The 18,746-nt window shown below is 44.8% G+C and overlaps 1 protein-coding gene across 1 annotated transcript; it reads left to right on the forward strand.

Annotated features, from left to right (window-relative positions):
• The first annotated feature begins 280 nt into the window (after positions 1-280).
• LOC126456856 (hexamerin-like) lies at positions 281-17,203 on the forward strand. The gene is made up of 10 exons (XM_050092670.1): positions 281-425; positions 6,433-6,566; positions 6,652-6,810; positions 9,476-9,653; positions 11,613-11,920; positions 12,012-12,170; positions 12,256-12,420; positions 12,503-12,631; positions 12,737-13,052; positions 16,689-17,203. The coding sequence occupies exons 1-10, from the start codon at positions 350-352 to the stop codon at positions 17,084-17,086; spliced, it is 2,022 nt and encodes a 673-aa protein (XP_049948627.1). The 5' UTR covers positions 281-349; the 3' UTR covers positions 17,087-17,203.
• The last annotated feature ends 1,543 nt before the right edge of the window (positions 17,204-18,746 follow it).

Genomic DNA, 18,746 nt, shown 5'->3' on the forward strand with positions numbered 1-18,746 from the left:
GCTATGAAAGCTCTAAGAGTATCTTAAGTGTGAAATGCAGTGTAGTCTTCGACTTGTATGCAGTCTGTGACATGGAAGGTGGATTGCCCGGCCGGTATTTGAGCAGCATTCCTCTTGAAAGCTAGTCCTGTGCCGTGACTACTGTGCCATTACGTACAGTAGTGGCGGACGGGGAAGATGCAGATGTCGTTTGTTGCGTAAGCTGCAACTCCGGGATTTTTACCGTGGACAGGTCGCTGGGTCGCTGCCTCGACCGACACAAGCGCAGATATGCCGGCTTATCGTCCACCTCAGCCTCTATAAGAGGCCTTCCGACCGGCGCAGAGTCCGTACTTCCTCTGCGAGCAACATGAGGACTGCGACCGTTGTCGTCCTGTCACTGCTGGCAGCCCTTGCGGCCGCCGCGGTCGTACCGCACAGCGAGGGTAAGTCGGGCGCTCTTCATTCCACTACTGCTTGTTCTCAGTCACTGGAGCCATGGCTCCCTAGTACTGGACCGTCAGAAGTCGGTGAGAGATCGGTCAAGTTCGGTTCGCTAATTCTGTGTGTGTCAGGCTGACGCAACACTGGCGATCCAAGAATACAGGACCCGTGTAGCTCTAGACATCACGAAGTGATTTTCGTGCCAAACCACTGGGCACATGTCTAGTGCCAGCACTCCCTGACTGGGTAGATCCGACTGCTCCCCTTCACCGCCTACTACCTCTCGGCCGCCCTAGTGCTGGGAGTCGATGGACGGAGATTGCTTCTACCAACCCCCCCACACTCCTCTGAGAGATCTTTCGGGGCATTTTGAACATTTTGCATCTCCGTCATGTGCAATTGCTTCGCAATTCGCTCTCGACTTCGCGTTCTCCTTAGCATCTACCGAAGTGCTGGATTGTCCTGTATAACTACTACGCTATTGGCCATTAAAATTGCTACACCACGAAGATGACGTGCTACAGACGCGAAATTTAACCGACAGGAAGAAGATGCTGTAATATGCAATCGATTAGCTTTTCAGAGCATTCACACAAGGTTGGCGCCGGTGGCGACACCTACAACGTGCTGACATGAGGAAAGTTTCCAACCGATTTCTCATACACAAACAGCAGTTGACCGGCGTTACCTGGTGAAACGTTGTTGTGATGACTCGTGTAAGAAGGAGTTTCCGACTTTGATAAAGGTCGGATTGTAGCCTATCGCGATTGCGGTTTATTGTATCGCGACATTGCTGCTCGCGTTGGTCGAGATCCAATGACTGTTAGCAGAATATGGAATCGGTGGGTTCAGGAGGGTAATACGGAACGCCGTGCTGGATCCCGACGGCCTCGTATCACTAGCAGTCGAGATGACAGGCATCTTATCCGCACGGCTGTAACTGATCGTGCAGCCACATCTCGATCCCTGAGTCAACACATGGGGACGTTTGCATGACAACAAACATCTGCACGAACAGTTCGACTACGTTGGCAGCAGCATGGACTATCAGCTCGGAGACCGTGGCTGCGGTTACCCTTGACGCTGCATCACAGTCAGGAGCGCCTGCGATGGTGTACTCAATGACGAACCTGGGTGCACGAATGGCGAAACGTCGTTTCTTCGGATGAATCCAGGTTCTGGTTACAGCATCATGATGGTCGAATCCGTGTTTGGCGACATCGCGGTGAACACACATTGGAAAAGTGTATTCGTCATCGCCATACTGGCGTATCACCCGGCGTGATGGTAGGGGGTGCCATTGGTTACACGTCTCGGTCACCTCTTCTTCGCATTGACGACACTTTGAACGGTGGACGTTAAATTTCAGATGCGTTACGACCCGTGGCTCTACCCATCATTCGATCCCTGCGTAACCATACATTTCAGCACGATAATGCACGATCGTATATTGCAGGTCCTGTTCGGGCCTTTCAGGATACAGAAAATGTTCGACTGCTGCTCTAGCCAGCACATTCTCCAGATCTCTCACCAATTGAAAACGTCTGGTCAATGGTGGCTGAGCAACTGGCTCGTCACAATACGCCAGTCACTACTCTTGATGAACTGAGGTATCGTGTTGAAGCTGCATGGGCAGCTGTACTTGTACACGCCATCCAAGCTCTGTTTGACTCAAGGCCCAGGCGTATCAAGGCCGCTATATCGGCCAGAGCTGGTTGTTCTGGGTACTGATTTCTCAGGATCTATGCACCCAAATTGCGTGAAAATGTAATCACGTGTCAGTTGTAGTATAATGTAATTGTCCAATGAATATCCGTTTATCATCTGCATTTCTTCATGGTGTAGCAATTTTAATGGCCAGTAGTGTAGCTAATGACTGTAACGCTATACAAGTTTAAGTACTGGTTACCTAAGTCAAGGTAAATGTCAAGCTTTCATGCCCAGCACTGCGTTGTGTATCACGGTGAGGTTTGCTATAGAAGTTCCAAAAGCTTACTTTGTATGTCAGGCAATATACACTAATTGATACCTGCTAAGGAACAGACATTGTTGGACAGCAGTAATCAAAGGTAATGATGAACAACATGAAGCACAACATATCCGCAATACAAGTATAGTGACATACGTATAACGAAAAATGGTGCAGATCGCACCATACGAGACAGCAGGTTATAGGCAGAAGTAACGTTCATGTTTGATATTGGTCAGTCTCTCAACATACAGCTCGATATCGGCTACTAATGCACATTTTGCATCTGTTATTCGTACTGGCTACCAAATTGTTGAGGACTCCTTGAGAGATAATGTCCCAGTCGTCTCTCAAGGCGGTTCCAGTCCTTGCACCATTCGGGGAGAGAATGTTCATTGAGAAATACGTCTGTCAAGAGGTCTCCGGGTATTCTATATAGCTTCTAGGTCTGATGAGTATTCAGTACAATCCCTATATTCAATATCAACTTTCCAATGTTCCGAACGCACCTCACACCTCGTGTACGGGTGGGGGTTGTCGTCCATAGACAGAAACGCGGGACCTACCCCACCCCTAAGAAGACGGACATCGTCTAGAATAGCCTCCCACTGCTGTGCCGTAACGGTATCTTATGCAAAGAAATGCAGCGGTGTTCGGCCATTTTGCATAATTCCGCCCCACACCCTAGCGCCTAGGGCACACCGATGACGTCCAAGAACATTCTGTGGTATGTGATGCGTTGCCCTCTCTCCTCCCCACTAACTGGTGGCCAGAGTCACTTGCCACAGTGAGGCGAGATTCTTCTGAGAACATCACTGTGGAGCACTGTTACTGACCCCAACCTACGTGCTCCCTACCTCAATGAACTCTTTCTCGACGATGACGTGGTTCAAGTGGGATGCATTTAACAGGCTACCGAGTATACAAAAAAGCCGGATTTAATCGTCGCAGAGACACGTGTACCGGTGACGGTAGCAGAGTCTGCACTGATCTGCCTGGGAGTCAGATGCTGTTCCTCTCTGACACTAGGGCTACGTATCGATCCTCTTGTTGTGTGGTGGTCAGTCTGCGACTTCCTACATGTTTACGTGTAGCATTCACACCTTGAATGACCCTTTTTACTAGCGAGATGACACTTTTGGACACACCCGTTACTGTTGCCACAGTAGTGACAAGTTGACTGCCTTCGAACTGTCTAACTAGTCCACAATCGTAAGCATTCAAATGATGTCTCGAAGACATGTTGCCGTTTTTTTCTTCCGAGTCATCAGTAATGCGATAGGTTTGATGCAGCCCGCCACGAATTCCAAGTGATCAGATGTGTGTGATTTTGTTTTTTTTTTTTTTTTTGGCTCTGAGCACTATGGGACTTAACGTCTGAGGTAATTAGTCCCCTAGACCGTAGCGGTCGGTCGTTTCCAGACTGTAGCGCCTAGAACCGCTCGACCACCCCGGCCGGCTGTGTGTGAATTACTAAGGGACCAAACTGCTTAGGTTATCGGTCCCTAGACTTACACACTACTTAAACGAACTTATGCTAAGAGCAACACACACACACACACCCATGCCCGAGGGAGGACACGAACTTCCGGCGGGAGGGTCGGCGCAGTCCGTGACATGACACCTCAAACCGCGCGGTCACGAATCCCTCTCGTGTGCCAATCTCTGTATCTCAGAGTAGCACTTGCAACGTACGTTCTCAGTTATATGCTGGATGTATTCCGATCTCTGTATTGCTCTAAAGTTTTACCCGCTGCAGCTCCTAGTACCACGGAAGTTATTTCTCTCCGATCCTGCGCAGAACCTCCTCATTCCCTACCTTATCAGTCCACCTGATTGTCAACATTCGTCTTTAGCTTGTTGTCTTGTTATACGGAATGTCGAACTAGTCGATTCCACGACAACTCTCCTCAAACATTTTACTGCATGATCTGGCGCTGTGGTTAACGCGTCCCGCCCTCAACATTTTCCTTTACTATCGTGGGTCAAGTGTTCCATAACAACTGTCAGTTCTTCCGTGGCAATGGCAATTGTTTCTTAGCAAGTGTATTAATTCTTCCACGTGTTTCTCATGAAGTGACAATGACGAGAAAATCAGGGGAATTAGGGTTCATGCAGAGGGAAGGTGGAAGAATGATGGTGGTAGCAGAAGTAGCATACGTATTAGATTGATTGCAGAGTACATGTATGTTCGACATCTCATCGTGGAGAAATTAACAACGCCCATGACTCGTATACTGTGCGACATTACTGCTACACCCTCTTGCGATAATCCAAACATAAACATTCTGGAAACAAGTAGTCTCAGGCATTTCGTGTGGGACTAACATCAAATGATTTAACGGTCCAGTCGAGATGTGATAAGGTGCCTCGATGCTTTTCAGAACGTGAATGAATGCGTGTCACTCCTCCCCCCTCACTGATCATGGCAGTTGTCATCTTGGAACACGAGTGTTCACAGCATAGTCATCATGAAGATGTAGAGCGAGAGGCAACACTTGATCACTGTGAGTGTTGATATAAATATTATGATTGAAGTTCACGGTATTCAGAAATAGTGGATCGAAGTCATCGTTCGTGAACAATGCAGCACCATTTGCAAGGCTTGTCCTAACGTGTAGAAAAAAATGGCAAATTGCCAGTGGAGATTAAGTGACTGATTATCTCCCTTTAATTTTTACGATGCATCCACAAAAGCGTTTCACATTGTAGTAACCTATTTGACCAATCAGTGACCACGCACTTAATGCATGTTCTGCTAGCGTTGTAACGTTCACGTTGCTTTGTAAACGTAAGTATCTACTTCATAACCTGCAGTATATTTTCTAGACTGACGATGACCACTGACTCACCGATCCCGGTGTGAAATGCCTTTTGTCCTATGAAATAACAGATGAATCGAAGTTATGCTGTACATCATTACTGGATAGTGTTCATCGTAATTTGAGGCCTGTAGAAGGAAGCAGTCGATGAAAATAGAAGTTCTCGTAGGAATTTTGCTGCTTTCGTTATGAACTGTATAAAAGAACGTTTTTACTCAGTTGCTAAATGCATCTATGAGATTGGGTAGAATGCTTTAAAAATATATTCAGTATACGCTGAAATAAATAACGAAGACTTAAGCACAAAATCCTTAAATCGTATACAATAACACCAACCAAAACATATATATGGAAGAAATAAAGACGGTAACATCTGTCTACATCAAGGCACAAAGGTTTCGAAATGATTGCTATAAAATAAAGCTGGTAGCTAGAACGAGAAAAAGAAAACATTATATTCTCTCATTCGCTTTGTCTTCATTTCTCTGTATTTCTTAATATGCCCAGTAGCCTGACTAGATTTTCATGAAAATTACGTAATATGTGAATAGTGTCATAATCACTGACGTCTATGAAGAAAAAAAAAGCTGTCACTGAAACACCGGTGAATATGGTACACAGCAAAACTGTTATGTGAGTCCTGTAAGCGGTCTAAGGCGCAGCAGTCATGGACTGTGCGGCTGGTCCCGGCGGAGGTTCGAGTCCTCCATCGGGCATGGGTGTGTGTGTTTGGCCTTAGGATAATTTAGGTTAAGTAGTGTGTAAGCTTAGGGACTGATGACCTTAGCAGTTAAGTCCCATATGATTTCACACATATTTGAACATTTTTTTTAGTCCTGTAAGCGGAATATGTATAAGCATACAAGAGGTACACTGTTTTATAGCTCTAAGTCGTTCTGCAACTGTCTATGGGAAGTACATTCGAAACGGCGCGAAACAATATGTAAGTGCGCGCTTACAGGTCAGATGGCTTGACATCCAGATTGCTGGAGTGGGGACTGGGGAACAGGATGCCCCATTATTTCGCCTCCCTCGGTGTAAGAAACTGCGTACGGTACATGAATTATAGTTAAAACAGGTGCTACCGTCAAATGTTGTGCGTGTACAATACGCCACTGTCGAGAGAGAATAAAATATCATATACTGAAAAACTTTCATGTCATCTCACCACCAGGACGAGAGTTAGTCTACATATTTTTTTCTTTCTTTTTGTTCCAGCTGGTAAGGAACTTCTGGAAAAACAAGTGAAGCTTTTACGGCTCTTGTACCACGTACAGCAACCATCACTCGTTAAAGAAGAACAGGAAATAGCGAAGTCTTACAAACCTATTGAACACATCGACAACTATGAGGTATAAATATGTAACGTTGGCACTCACGATCTGATGTTTTGAATCAGGAGGGAACTATAGCGATCTTCCGTGGTTAACGTTTCAGCACAAGGAGAAGATCGAACTATTCTGGAAGTACTATGTCAATTATGGCTTCCTGCCCAGAGGAGAAGTGTTTTCCGTCTACTACCGGATTCACTACTACCAGGCCCGGTCAGTGTTCGAGTTATTCTACTTCGCCAAGGACTTTGAAACGTTCTACAAGGTATGTATACTTCGACACAAAATGCTAATCAAATATATATATATATATATATATATATATATGTTTTTCATATTAGGTGGATTGTACTGCCATCTACTGCCAGGTACTCCATATCAGCGACCTTAGTACTCATTAGACATTGTGAGAGAGCAGAATGGGGCGCTACGCGGAACTCACGGACTTCGAACGTGGTCAGGTGATTGGGTGTCCCTTGTGTCATACGTCTGTACGCGACATTTCCACACTCCTAAACATCCATAGGTTCACTGTTTCCGATGCGATAGTGAAGTGGGAACTACATGGGACACGTACAGCACAAAAGCGTACAGACCGACCTCGTCTGTTGACTGACAAGAGACCGCCGGCAGTTGAAGAGGGTCGTAATGTGTAATCTATCCAGACCATCACACAGGAATTCCAAACTGCGTCAGGATCCACTGCAAGTACTATGACAGTTAGGCGGAAGGTGAGAAAGCTTGGATTCCATGGTCGAGTGGGTCCTCATAAGCCACACATCATGCCAGTAAATGCCAAACGACGCCTCGCTGGGTGTTAGGAGTGAAAACATTGGACGATTGCACAGTGGAAAAACGTTGTGTTGAGTGACGAATCACGATACACAATGTGGCGATCCTATGGCAGGGTATGGGTATGGCGAATGCCCGGTGAACGTCATCTGCCAGCGTGTGTAGTGCCAGCAGTAAAAGTCGGAGGCTGTGGTGTTACGGTGTGGTCGTGTTTTTCATGGAGGGGGCTTGCACCCCTTGTGGAATTCTCACACCACAGGCCTACATTGATGTTTTAAGCACCTTCTTGCTTCCTACTGTTGAAGAGCAATTTGGGAATGGCGATTGCATCTTTGAACAAGATCGAGCACCTGTTCATACTAGACGGCCTCTGGAGGAGTGGTTACATGACAATAACATCCCTCTGATGGACTGGCCTGCACAGAGTCCTGACCTGAATCCTACAGAACACCTTTAGGATGTTTTGGAACGCCGACTCCGCGCCGAGCCTCACCGACCAACTTCGGTACCTCTCCTCAGTACAGCACTCCTTGAAGAATGGGCTGCCTTTCCCCAAGAAACCTTCCAGCACCTGATTGAACGTATGCCTGCGAGAGTGGAAACTGCCAAGGCTATGGGTGGGCCAACACCAAATTGAATTTCAGAGTTACCGATAGAGGGCGCCACGAACTTGTAAGTCATTTTCAGCCATGTGTCCGGATAGTTTTGACCACATAGTGTATATACTGTAAAGAATAATATACTTTCAACCATTTCGTTTTGTTTCCGAGCAAATTTTTTCTCCAGGTTATTTGTCTAACACTGGTATAAAACCCTTCGCCGAATAACATTATTTCACAGTTAGGAAGAAATTTTGGGCGTACGTTTCTTTTCATAACGTGCATGATGGCTTTCATCTGGCTGTCCAACTAAAGCGCTTTTAGTAACGTGGCCAACATATCTGAGACGTTCATCCGAAGTAAATTTCACAAATCTCAAAATCGTTAATGAATGCGCAGTCACCGAAATATCCACTGTCACGGTTTAGGAGGAAGAATAAGATTAACTTTTTGGAGTTAGGACATCGAAAATCTCATTTGTGAGCATTGTTATTACCATATATCCGTCTCTTTCAGTTTCGTTCCTTATTTTGCTGGAGCTTCCTTTTCTCGGTACAATATATAATTAACAGCTCTTAATATCGGAACACGGCTATTAGTTAACATCAACGCCTGACGAACATCACAATCGTAATCCTTAATAAACCTGTCACTAGACATAAGTCTAGGTAAGCACTGAATTATAATGCACAGAGAGGGCCATAATTATTTTGCATAATCTCACCAAATGATTGGTTTAGGCCTGAGTTTGTCATCAGGTTCGACCTGGTTTTATCTTTCGTATAAAAGTACTTGTGCAATTCAAGTAATATACTGAAATGCCTCCGATTTTTAGGGAAATATGTCCGACACGTGCACAAGTAAACGTAATAGTTGAGTCCGCAGCTCGTGGTCTAGTGGCTAGCGTTGCTGCTTTTCTACCACAGGGTCATGGGTTCGATTCCCGGCCTGGTTGGGGATTTTCTCTGCCCAAGGATTGGGTGTTTCTGTTGTCCTCATCATTCCATCACGCTCATGATCATCATCATTCGTAACAGCGGTTAGATTGGAATGTGAAACACTTGGACTGTTTGAAAATTGGGACTTCGTACGGGCGCTGACGACCGCGCAGTTGAGCGCCCCACATACCAAACATCATCATCATCATAGATGTAGCATCTCTAGGCTTTTAAATCGTCGTAACTCCTCAGTCTCCGCTATGCGTCCTCATTCCTATAGCACCATCACGAGACAACTCTCGATCAAATGTCTTCTTTTATGGGCCTCCTGGAGATCAGGATTGGCTGCAGGTAATAGTGGATGCTTACAACAGACAATGTTGAAGTAGTCACTTCAGTGTCAGCATCTTAGTTGGAACGCCTTGAGACTGTTTGTTGCTGCCTCGTGTTGTCAGGCTTTCCCTGCCGCCAGTAATGTGAAGGAGTCACTGAGGGCCAGCTGCCTTCAGCTGCATCATTATCTATGTCTGCATCCTAGGAAAGTAAGTTTGCATTTCTTCGAAATATTCCGTTTGTACAGCGAGTGTCCTTTTGATTCCAGACGGCCGTTTGGGCCCGGGAGCACCTGAACGAGGCGCTGTTCGCCTACTCATTCACGGTCGCTGTGCTGCATCGCGAGGATACCAAGGACGTCACGCTGCCAGCTCCCTACGAGATCTACCCGCAGCTCTTCGTCAACGCAGAGGTCATCCAGAAGGCGTATGACGCCCGCCTGCGAGGTGTGTGCACGCAAACTATGCGAATGTGTGACTGACAGAGCCACCATTACTGTGCAAAGCAAAACATCAGTTCAGCTATAAATTTCTTTTTCTCTAAAACTATTGAAGTTAGCTGCTTCTGCTGGAGGCTCAAAGACAGATGATTCTCATTCTTCCATCGCACGTGTAATAATTGTACATATATACTTACGAACGTCTACGGAGCACTTACCTGTTCGGACAGCACTATCGTGTTCTTATTTTTGTTGCTGCGGCGGCGGTGCTGGTATAAACTGGTTCCATGCTAGAACACCCAGTGCAAGCCTCTTCACCTCTGCGTAACTAGTGAAACACCAGCGTCCGTAAGAAGCTACTTATGGCAGTCAAGCCTCTGCTTTCCTCTACTACTTGTGCCTCTCCTCCCCCCCCTCCTCCCCCCCCCCAAATCAGCTTCTCTCCATTACCGAACTGCTTATTCTTAGGTCACCCAGAACGTGTTCTATCAACTGATCCGTTCTTTTTCTCTAATTTTATCAACCGACCCCTTATTATACTCAAATTCAACAACAAATTTATTTCTCTTCCCAATTCTATTTATCCATGTATTATTTATCATTCTCGCTAACCACCATGTTTCTAAAAGTTTTCCCCACTTGTTAACTATTTACCTTCCACAGTTCACCTCCAAACAAGACTGTACTCCAGAGAAATACCTTGAGAAAAGATTTCGTAACGTCTAAACCCGTATATTCGATGTCTGCAAATGTATCTATTTCATAAATGGTTTTCTGGCTGTTTTTAGTCTGTGTTATATGCACATACTGTGATTCAGTTGCCCGTGTATGTGAGCTTTATGCAGCTCACAGAGCTTTCAAGTACCATGAGAATTGTTTTGATATTCTCTCGCTGGCTATGTGCAAATTATTAGTCCTATGAAAAAATATGTACAGAATCTTTTTGTAGGAAATGTAAAGTAGCTACTTTTGGTTCTGGCATATATTTCCGCTACAGGGAATGGTTTCCGAGTTATTCCAGAAAATCGCGTTTGAATGTCACCTTTGTACGTTTTTCTTGAATAATTCGAACATTACGGCCTCTAGAAAAACGCATTCCAATACAAAATTTAACTACATTACGTTACCTACTTAAAGAACAAGTTCATTTTTTATACAGGACTAACAGGATGCACGTAGTCAGTGAGAGGGCATGAAAATCTATTCTGTCCATCAATTAATTATTTACCTACCTAAATAGCAGAACTCATGTACTACTATTTGTATCTCATTTCTCAATTATAATTCCCTCGTCATCGCCTGTTTTCATTCGCTCACGTTCCACTGCCTCTGTTTTACTTTCCAGCTTTTTTCGAGACTTTATCCCTTCTAAATCATGCACCATATCTGAAAGAATTTAAATGTCTACAACTACCCTCACAATTTTCATTTCTTCCCCTCTAATTTTATTCTCTTTCCAAGTATCTCCTTGGTTTTCTCGAAAACTGGTTAAATTCTCAGACCGAAACACCCCCGGGACAGCAATAACCCTGTCTCTCCCTTCTCAACAACTGTAGGTAACACTAAAAATGACTGTTGTCTTACGTGCGAGCGAAGGCTTCTGCGGCCATTGTCATCTCGAATAAATCTTAACCGTAGAGGTGATCACTTCGTCACGTTGTTGTGCAAATCAGCATTTTGACGAGAGTTGCAAGTGACCTCCATCAGGGTGACTGATATAAAGTATTTACAACAATGGCTCAGACGTTGTTATGTATAGCAACATGGCTACGCTGTCACATAAAAGTTGTGTTGAATACTACAATACTTACTGAGGGGTTACTTGTCATAGATTGCAATCATTGTCGCCGTTTACATGAAATTGTTGTTGTATTTCTATTGATTGTACAAACAAGTATATGAGCTGAACGTAAGTTGACAATCAAACCCTTAAACATTTAACACCTTCACTTGTTCCTTTCCGCAGGTCAAGTCAGCTCTAAGGAGGCTCCTTATATATTGCACGCCAACCACAGCGGCTACCCAGTGCCGAGCAACCCCGAGCAGCTGGTTTCCTACTTTACCGAAGACGTCGGCCTCAACTCTTTCTACGCCTACCTGAACTACAAGTACCCCTTCTGGCTGAACCCCGCCAACTACAGCCTTCCAGAGTACAAGCACCGCGGCGAGAGCTTCTTCTTCGTCCTGCAGCAGCTTCTGGCTCGCTACCACCTGGAGAGGCTGTCCAACCACTTGCCTGATGTCAAGGCCATCGACTACAGACACCCAGTGCTGGTACGTTCAATTCCTGCACCAGCTTTACTTTGTTGCAAAGACATGGCCTCACCGTTCAACGGCGACACTAAACTCTCTGCCATGCTTGCAGGTCGGTTACTACCCTGAGCTGAGGCTGCAGAACGGACTCGAGGCCCCAGCTCGCCCAGAGGGCGTCTTCCCCCAAAACGTCGACATCCTATACGTGGAACAGATCAGGAACTACGAGAGGAGGATCCGTGACGGAATCGACTACGGCTACCTGGCAGGCGTAAGTGTGTTCTCGCAAATTTGTCTCTAATATGATTTCGTACAGAATGCGTCCATCAGTAATGCTTACGTTTCCAACACAACAGTACGACTTCGAGAGGCACAATGTGAGAGAGAAGGACCTCACCAACATCCTCGGAAACATCGTCGAGGGCAACTACGAGTCCATCAACAGGCAGTTCTACGGCGCATTCTTCAGGAACCTCATCTCCCTCTTCGGCCACATTGTCGACCCTGTCCACCGATACGGAGTATGTCCGCATGATGTCTGCCTCTCTGAAGTTACACTGGTCTTATTTGGATGCGAGAATGCATAACGTACTCTTTTTTTAGGTTCCTGTTAGCGTCCTTGAACTACCAGAAACCCAGCTGAGGGACCCACTCTTCTACAGGATCGCGAAACGCGTTCTTTCCATCTTCTACCACTACAAGAACCTTCTGAAGCCTTACACTCACGAGGAGGTAAGTATACAGATGGAGAGAAAGACTCAGTATCAAAATCTTAGATGTATACTTTCTCGAAGAGTGTTGCGTCTGTCACGAGGTAAACCTTCTATTTAATTTCAGCTGTTGCTGCCAGGTGTCACTGTTGAAGATGTCGTCTTCGACAAACTCGTTACCTACTTCGACACCATCGACTTTGAAATTAACAACGCACTGCCACTTTCTGACCCCGAAGAGTACAAGAAGGTGAACTTCCTGGCACGCCAGGGCCGCCTCAACCACAAGCCGTTCTTCTATCATCTCAAGGTTAAGAGCGACAAGGAAGTCGACACCGTCGTCCGTGTCTTCATTGGTCCCAAATACGACGTCCTCGGCCGCGAACTCAGCCTGGAGGAGAGGAAGCAGTACTACGTTCTGCTGGACATCTTCAACCATAAGCGTAAGTGCCGATCCGAATACTTCTTACCTGAAACAAAATCTCTACTAATTTCAAGAAGCCGCGCGGTTTAGCAGCTTGGCCTTAGGCGTCTTGTCACTGGTTGCGCGGCTCCCCCCTTCGGAGGTTCGAGTCCTCCCTCGGTATGGGTGTGTGTGTGTCGTCCTTAGCGTAAGTTAGTTTATGTTAGATTAAGCAATGTGTAGGCTTAGGGACCGATGAGCTCAGCAGTTTGGTTCCATAAGACCTTACCCCAAATTTCCAATTTTTTTTTTTAAATTTCAAGCAGAAGCACGAAAGATAAAGACATCGACATCTACACGGATACACTGTAAATCACATTTGAGTGCCTGGCAGAGGGTTCATCGAACCACCTTCACAATTCTCTATTATTCCAATCTCGTACAGTGCGCAGAAATAATGAACGCCTATATTTTTCCATACCAGCTCTGATTTCCCTTATTTTATCGTGGTGATCGTTCCTCCCTATGTAGGTCGGTGTCAACAAAATATTTTCGCATTCGGAGGTGAAAGTTGGTGGAATTTCGTGAGAGGATTCCATCGCAACGAAACATACCTCTCTTTTAATGATTTCCAGCCCAAATCCTGTATCATTTCTTTGACATTCTCTCCCATATTTGGCGATATTACAAAACGTGCTTCCTTTCTTTGAACTTTCTCGATTTACTCCTACCTGAAAACGATCCCACACCGCGTAGCAGTATTGTAAAAGAGGACGGACAAGCGTAGTGTAGGCAGTCTCCTTAGTAGGTCTGTTACATTATCTAAGTGTCCTGCCAATAAAACGCAGCCTTTGCTTAGCCTTTCCCACAACATATTCTATGTGTTCCTTCTAATTTTAGTTGTTCGTAATTGTAATACCTAGGTATTTAGTCGAATTTACGGCTTTCAGATTAGGCTGATTTATCGTGTAACCAAAGTTTAACGAGTTCCTTTTAGCACTCATGTGGATGACCACACACTTTTCGTTATTTAGGGTCAACTGCCACTTTTCGACAAGGTTCAAATGGTTCAAATGGCTCTGAGCACTATGTGACTTAACATCTGAGGTCATCAGTCCCCTAAACTACTTAAACCTAACTATCCTAAGGACATCACACACATCCATGCCCGAGGCAGGATTCGAACCTGCGACCGTAGCAGCAGCGCGGTTCCGAACTTAAGCGCCTAGAACCGCTCGGCCACAATGGCCGGCTTCAGACAAGAAAGAACTATTTTCGATGACTTATATTTCATACACTTAAATCAATACTTTGATATCCATACCGTTATTCCCGAAAGTAATTAAAATCTAGGAGGATAGTAGCTGCAGTCAGCTTAATAACAATTCTAGAATGTATTCGAGTTATATCTGTTATACTAAGGCAGTCACCGGTTTTACTCAATGGCTAATAATCCAATATGAAACCGATAACACCGCAGATTACAGCTATACATTGTTTTTATCAAATACTTTCATTTTAGCTGTACAAATTTAGGATTTAGTTCCTATACCTCTTTTCAGCACACTCCTTCCCATTCAACAATTATTGCCAGTTCTTTGTGTCTCTGACAGAACTGCAATGTCTTCACGACAGTTTAAAGGATTTAGTACATCCTGCTTGAACTTAAATTCCGTATCCAGATTTGTCCTGGGTTTCCAGTATTACTTGGTCAATCTACAGACCGAATAGCAACGGACACATGCTACAACATTGTCTCATTCTCTTTCGAACTGTGCTTCCCTTATGTATAATTAATTGAGGTTATTTCTAGGATAGTTTCTTTAACATGACCACAGTCTCTTCCTTCAAGGATACTAGCCTATCTGAACCAGGAGTCTTTCTCTAAAGACCGATCAGAAAAATATTGATCTATGCTTCCAATTAGAAGCCAACAAGATTACAAAGTCTAGGTTTCCTTGAATACTAGTAGCATTATAAAGAAGATCACAAACTATAGCACTTAATTAAAGAAAGAAATCTAACCTTTTATTATAACTTAGTTATACACCAATTAGTCATTTAAGCTCCTACAAAGTATTCACTGTAAAAATAAATCCATATTTGCTCTTAAGGTAGATATTTTCTAGACGCGTGGGTACGAAACATTTGGCTACAAAGAGTTCACCAGTGTTATTCTTTAGTAGTGATAATTGAAACAGTACACCTTCTAACCTGTACAATCCTCATGCCTCCTTTCTTCACAATTATTACTCTATGACTAATCATCAACAAAGTCGCATCCACAGACTGCGAAAATGCAGTTTTGTGTGGAATCAGTTCTGTGAGCAGGTGTGAGCGATTCTGTTTTTGCAGAATGAAGATTTCACCCTTCTAGAACGCAGTATTTCCTTTTTTCTCTCTTCCTCTCGGTTTTGCTTCTCCTCTCGCTGTTCCTGCTGAGGAACATTTTTTACCTGTGGACAGGAGAAGATTGATCAAAGATTTTTAAGCTCACCGTTTCCTTATTTAAAGTATGACAATTTTGGGAGGGGGCAAGCGAAAAGTCGGCGTGGCTCATGAACACTTGCAGTACTGAATTCTAGGTCTGGCTTCGTTTCTTCAGTGGTCCACTGCCTCCAGTTGCGTTGTGATATCCTTCATCTGCAATTTCTTCCTTTACCGTTAAACGAGAGTGATCGAAATCCTCAGCCCAACAAACATTAGATATATTGCAATTACTTAAAACTTCCTCTTATCCGGCACTAGGTACCAGATGGTTATAATGAAAGTGCAGCTTTTGACGAAGATCCAGTGTGGGCTGTAATTATCGTATTGCAGCGAAACTTGGTGCACATTGTAATGTGTTAACGTAGAACCCATTTACGCTGGGAAAATAGTTCCAGTTTCTGTCACCAAGTGCAAATCTAGCGCTGTGCAGCGTTTCTTCGACGTCTCTGATGTTCATATTCAACAAACTATGTAAACGGCAGTTAATAGTAAAATCAACAGTACACCTTTCTCACTTTTTTTACCTCCTCTGCCATGTCTAGTTCCTAATCCGTTACATTTGGAAATATTTCTATACACATTTCTTGGATTCACAGCGCCAGATTTGCATCTGGTGGCCAATTTTGGAACTATTCTTTTGCAGTGTAAATCTGATCTGCATTAATGCCTTAGAGCATCTACTAAGTTTCGCTTCCATACGACAACTACAACCCACACTGCACCTCTGTGAGTAGCTGCACCCAGAGTACTTAGCTGCCACAGTTGTGAATCTACTAGCTTTGTCGCATAATGTAATGATAATGTGGCATGTAACATTAGAGGGTGAAAACAGATGGATAAAGGAACACTCACAATGTCGTCTGCATCCACGTTATTTTTTGGGATGTAGATTTTTGTGACAGAATGTAGCTGGAGGTCTAGTTTAGGTTGGAGGGTGACAGTTTGGTTGTGAGTGGGCATATCGTTATCCAACGGTTCAATTATTCCTGATTTTGTACCTGAACTAGAAAGAATAGCAAAAGCCCGATCTGTTCTACTTTACGCACTGCCGCGATGGCTGTTCATGGCCATTTTCCTGACGAGTGCAGCTAACACAGTGAAAATTAAGATTTATACACAGCGCTCTTGAATCCCTTACAAGAAGGCGCAGGTAATTCGTGCTGACCCGATGCTTCGTCTTTTGCAGTGTCCGTTGGTGAGAACGACATCAAGCGCAGCTGCAGCGACTTCCTGCTGTACGGCAAGGAGCCACCGAGGCACTCTGACCTGTTCCACACGACCGTCGCCGCCCTCAAGGGCGAGAGCAAGTTCTTCCTGGACGAGTTCCGCTCGCACTTCGGCTTCCCCAACCGCCTGGCGCTGCCCCGCGGTACCCGCAGCGGTCTGCCACTCAGCGTCTTCGCCATCGTCACCCCCGCCGTCTCGGAGGAGAAGCACCCCATCCTGGAGCGCGGCGACAACCACCCCGCCGGATTCCCGTTCGACAGGCGCGTCGTCGAGTTCGAGCTCGACGTACCCAACGCGCACTTCGACGAGACGTTCGTCGTGCACCGCCGCCAGGAGGACATCGCATCCACCGCCTGAACAGCCAAAGTTCCTCGAGCATCTCCATCAGACTGACCTACTTGCTCATCGACTCTCGCTGACATTTTTTATACGTCTTTTTTACTTTTTCGCCAAAAATAAAAGTCTGAAACTGAAGCGAATGTGTGTCTCTCATGTTTTTATTCAACTCCCCAGAAGAAAAAATCAATAAAGAAAACACTTGTCCACCAAAGCAGTAGAAAATCAGATATTAATTATTGGGAAAACTACAAGGAAAGCTACCATCGCAAGCCTGTCAAACAACCTACAACTATCTCGTCCGGCTCACTAAATAAGAAAATACTATGAACTATACATGGTTTACCGGGCAAAAGCGCAGATATTGATATTGGTGACATGATGGTGTACTGAACAACATAACATCAGTATTTACATCATTTGCAGACTAATAATTATAGCCATTATAAGTATGGCGTTTTTGGGTTGCTTAGTACCTCCAAATACATGTGGAAAGTTCAAACTATTAATGCTTATTTTCCCATGGGCAGCTTGTCAAGTCTTGAAGATATGTGAACATGTGCACGCAATACGATTAGTCTACAGTGAAAGGTGTAGTCCACGTAATGATGCAATATGAGCAAGCAGAAAACATCAGGTCATATAGTTTGGCACGTGTTTGTGGGAAGACTGTTCGACGCAGAGCTAAAGCAACCAATATACTGACGTGTGTACATATTAATGTAACACATATAGAAATATCTGCACATGTATCGGTTACATCTTGTATGTGTAGACTTTACCTGCTTGTCTAGAGTTGCCGGCCGAAGTAGCCGCGCGGTTCTGGCGCTGCAGTCTGGAACCGCGAGACCGCTGAGGTCGCAGGTTCGAATCCTGCCTCGGGCATGGATGTATGTGATGTCCTTAGGTTAGTTAGGTTTAACTAGTTCTAAGTTCTAGGGGACTAATGACCTCAGCAGTTGAGTCCCATAGTGCTCAGAGCCATTTGAACCATTTGTCTAGAGTTGACAACAGAGCTATATATTCTAGTGGGAAGATTTTCAACAACCACACATCCAATCTAAAGCCAGAAACTGGGAATTCAACAGTGAATTAGGAACACATTTTGAACTCTTTCTACAAATGAATATCTAGATTCAAATCTTGAAACGCGCTGTTAGCTCCAGGGTAAGTAACTGTGTTCATTGTGAAGTTGCAAGACAATTAGTGGTGTACTGTAAGTAGGCCCAGTACTTGTAGATCAAACTGGGGTGATGGTGGGTCCACAACAGATTATATTCAGATAGGAAGCCGTTGATCGGAAATACGTATTTGTTGATTTATGGATATACACAGCATACACTGCATAAGGACATGTCTGTGGCGGGAACCTTGGCCAACTCATGTGGCATGAAAGATTCCATCTGTCGTAAGCTGGTATCCACGGTGGTAAACGTTTTCTAGTTAGAATGACGCCTGTTGTAAAAGGGTTCTCTGTAGATTCGTGCTGCTTTACGGGCACTACATCCCGCCGCAACATACATTAAATGCATTTATGCTAACTTATGTGACGAGTAGTGTACCATCTCTGGCTACACATGATGCACTTTAGACAGTAACACACCTCACCATGGGCACATCACAAGGTGTCTGAGGCAATGGACAACTGACACCAAGAATAGTGTGTCTGTGGCAATGGTTA

The sequence above is a fragment of the Schistocerca serialis genome, chromosome 2 (genome assembly GCF_023864345.2).
Source record: "Schistocerca serialis cubense isolate TAMUIC-IGC-003099 chromosome 2, iqSchSeri2.2, whole genome shotgun sequence".
Taxonomy (NCBI): Eukaryota; Metazoa; Arthropoda; class Insecta; order Orthoptera; family Acrididae; genus Schistocerca; species Schistocerca serialis.

Excerpts from the sequence above, each read along its gene's own strand:
- LOC126456856 (XM_050092670.1), top strand. The coding sequence starts at position 350 with ATGAGGACTGCGACCGTTGTCGTCCTGTCACTGCTGGCAGCCCTTGCG. Across the intron at positions 12,421-12,502 it reads ACCCTGTCCACCGATACGGA|GTTCCTGTTAGCGTCCTTGA; the intron begins GTATGTCCGCAT and ends CTCTTTTTTTAG. Across the intron at positions 12,632-12,736 it reads AGCCTTACACTCACGAGGAG|CTGTTGCTGCCAGGTGTCAC; the intron begins GTAAGTATACAG and ends ATTTAATTTCAG.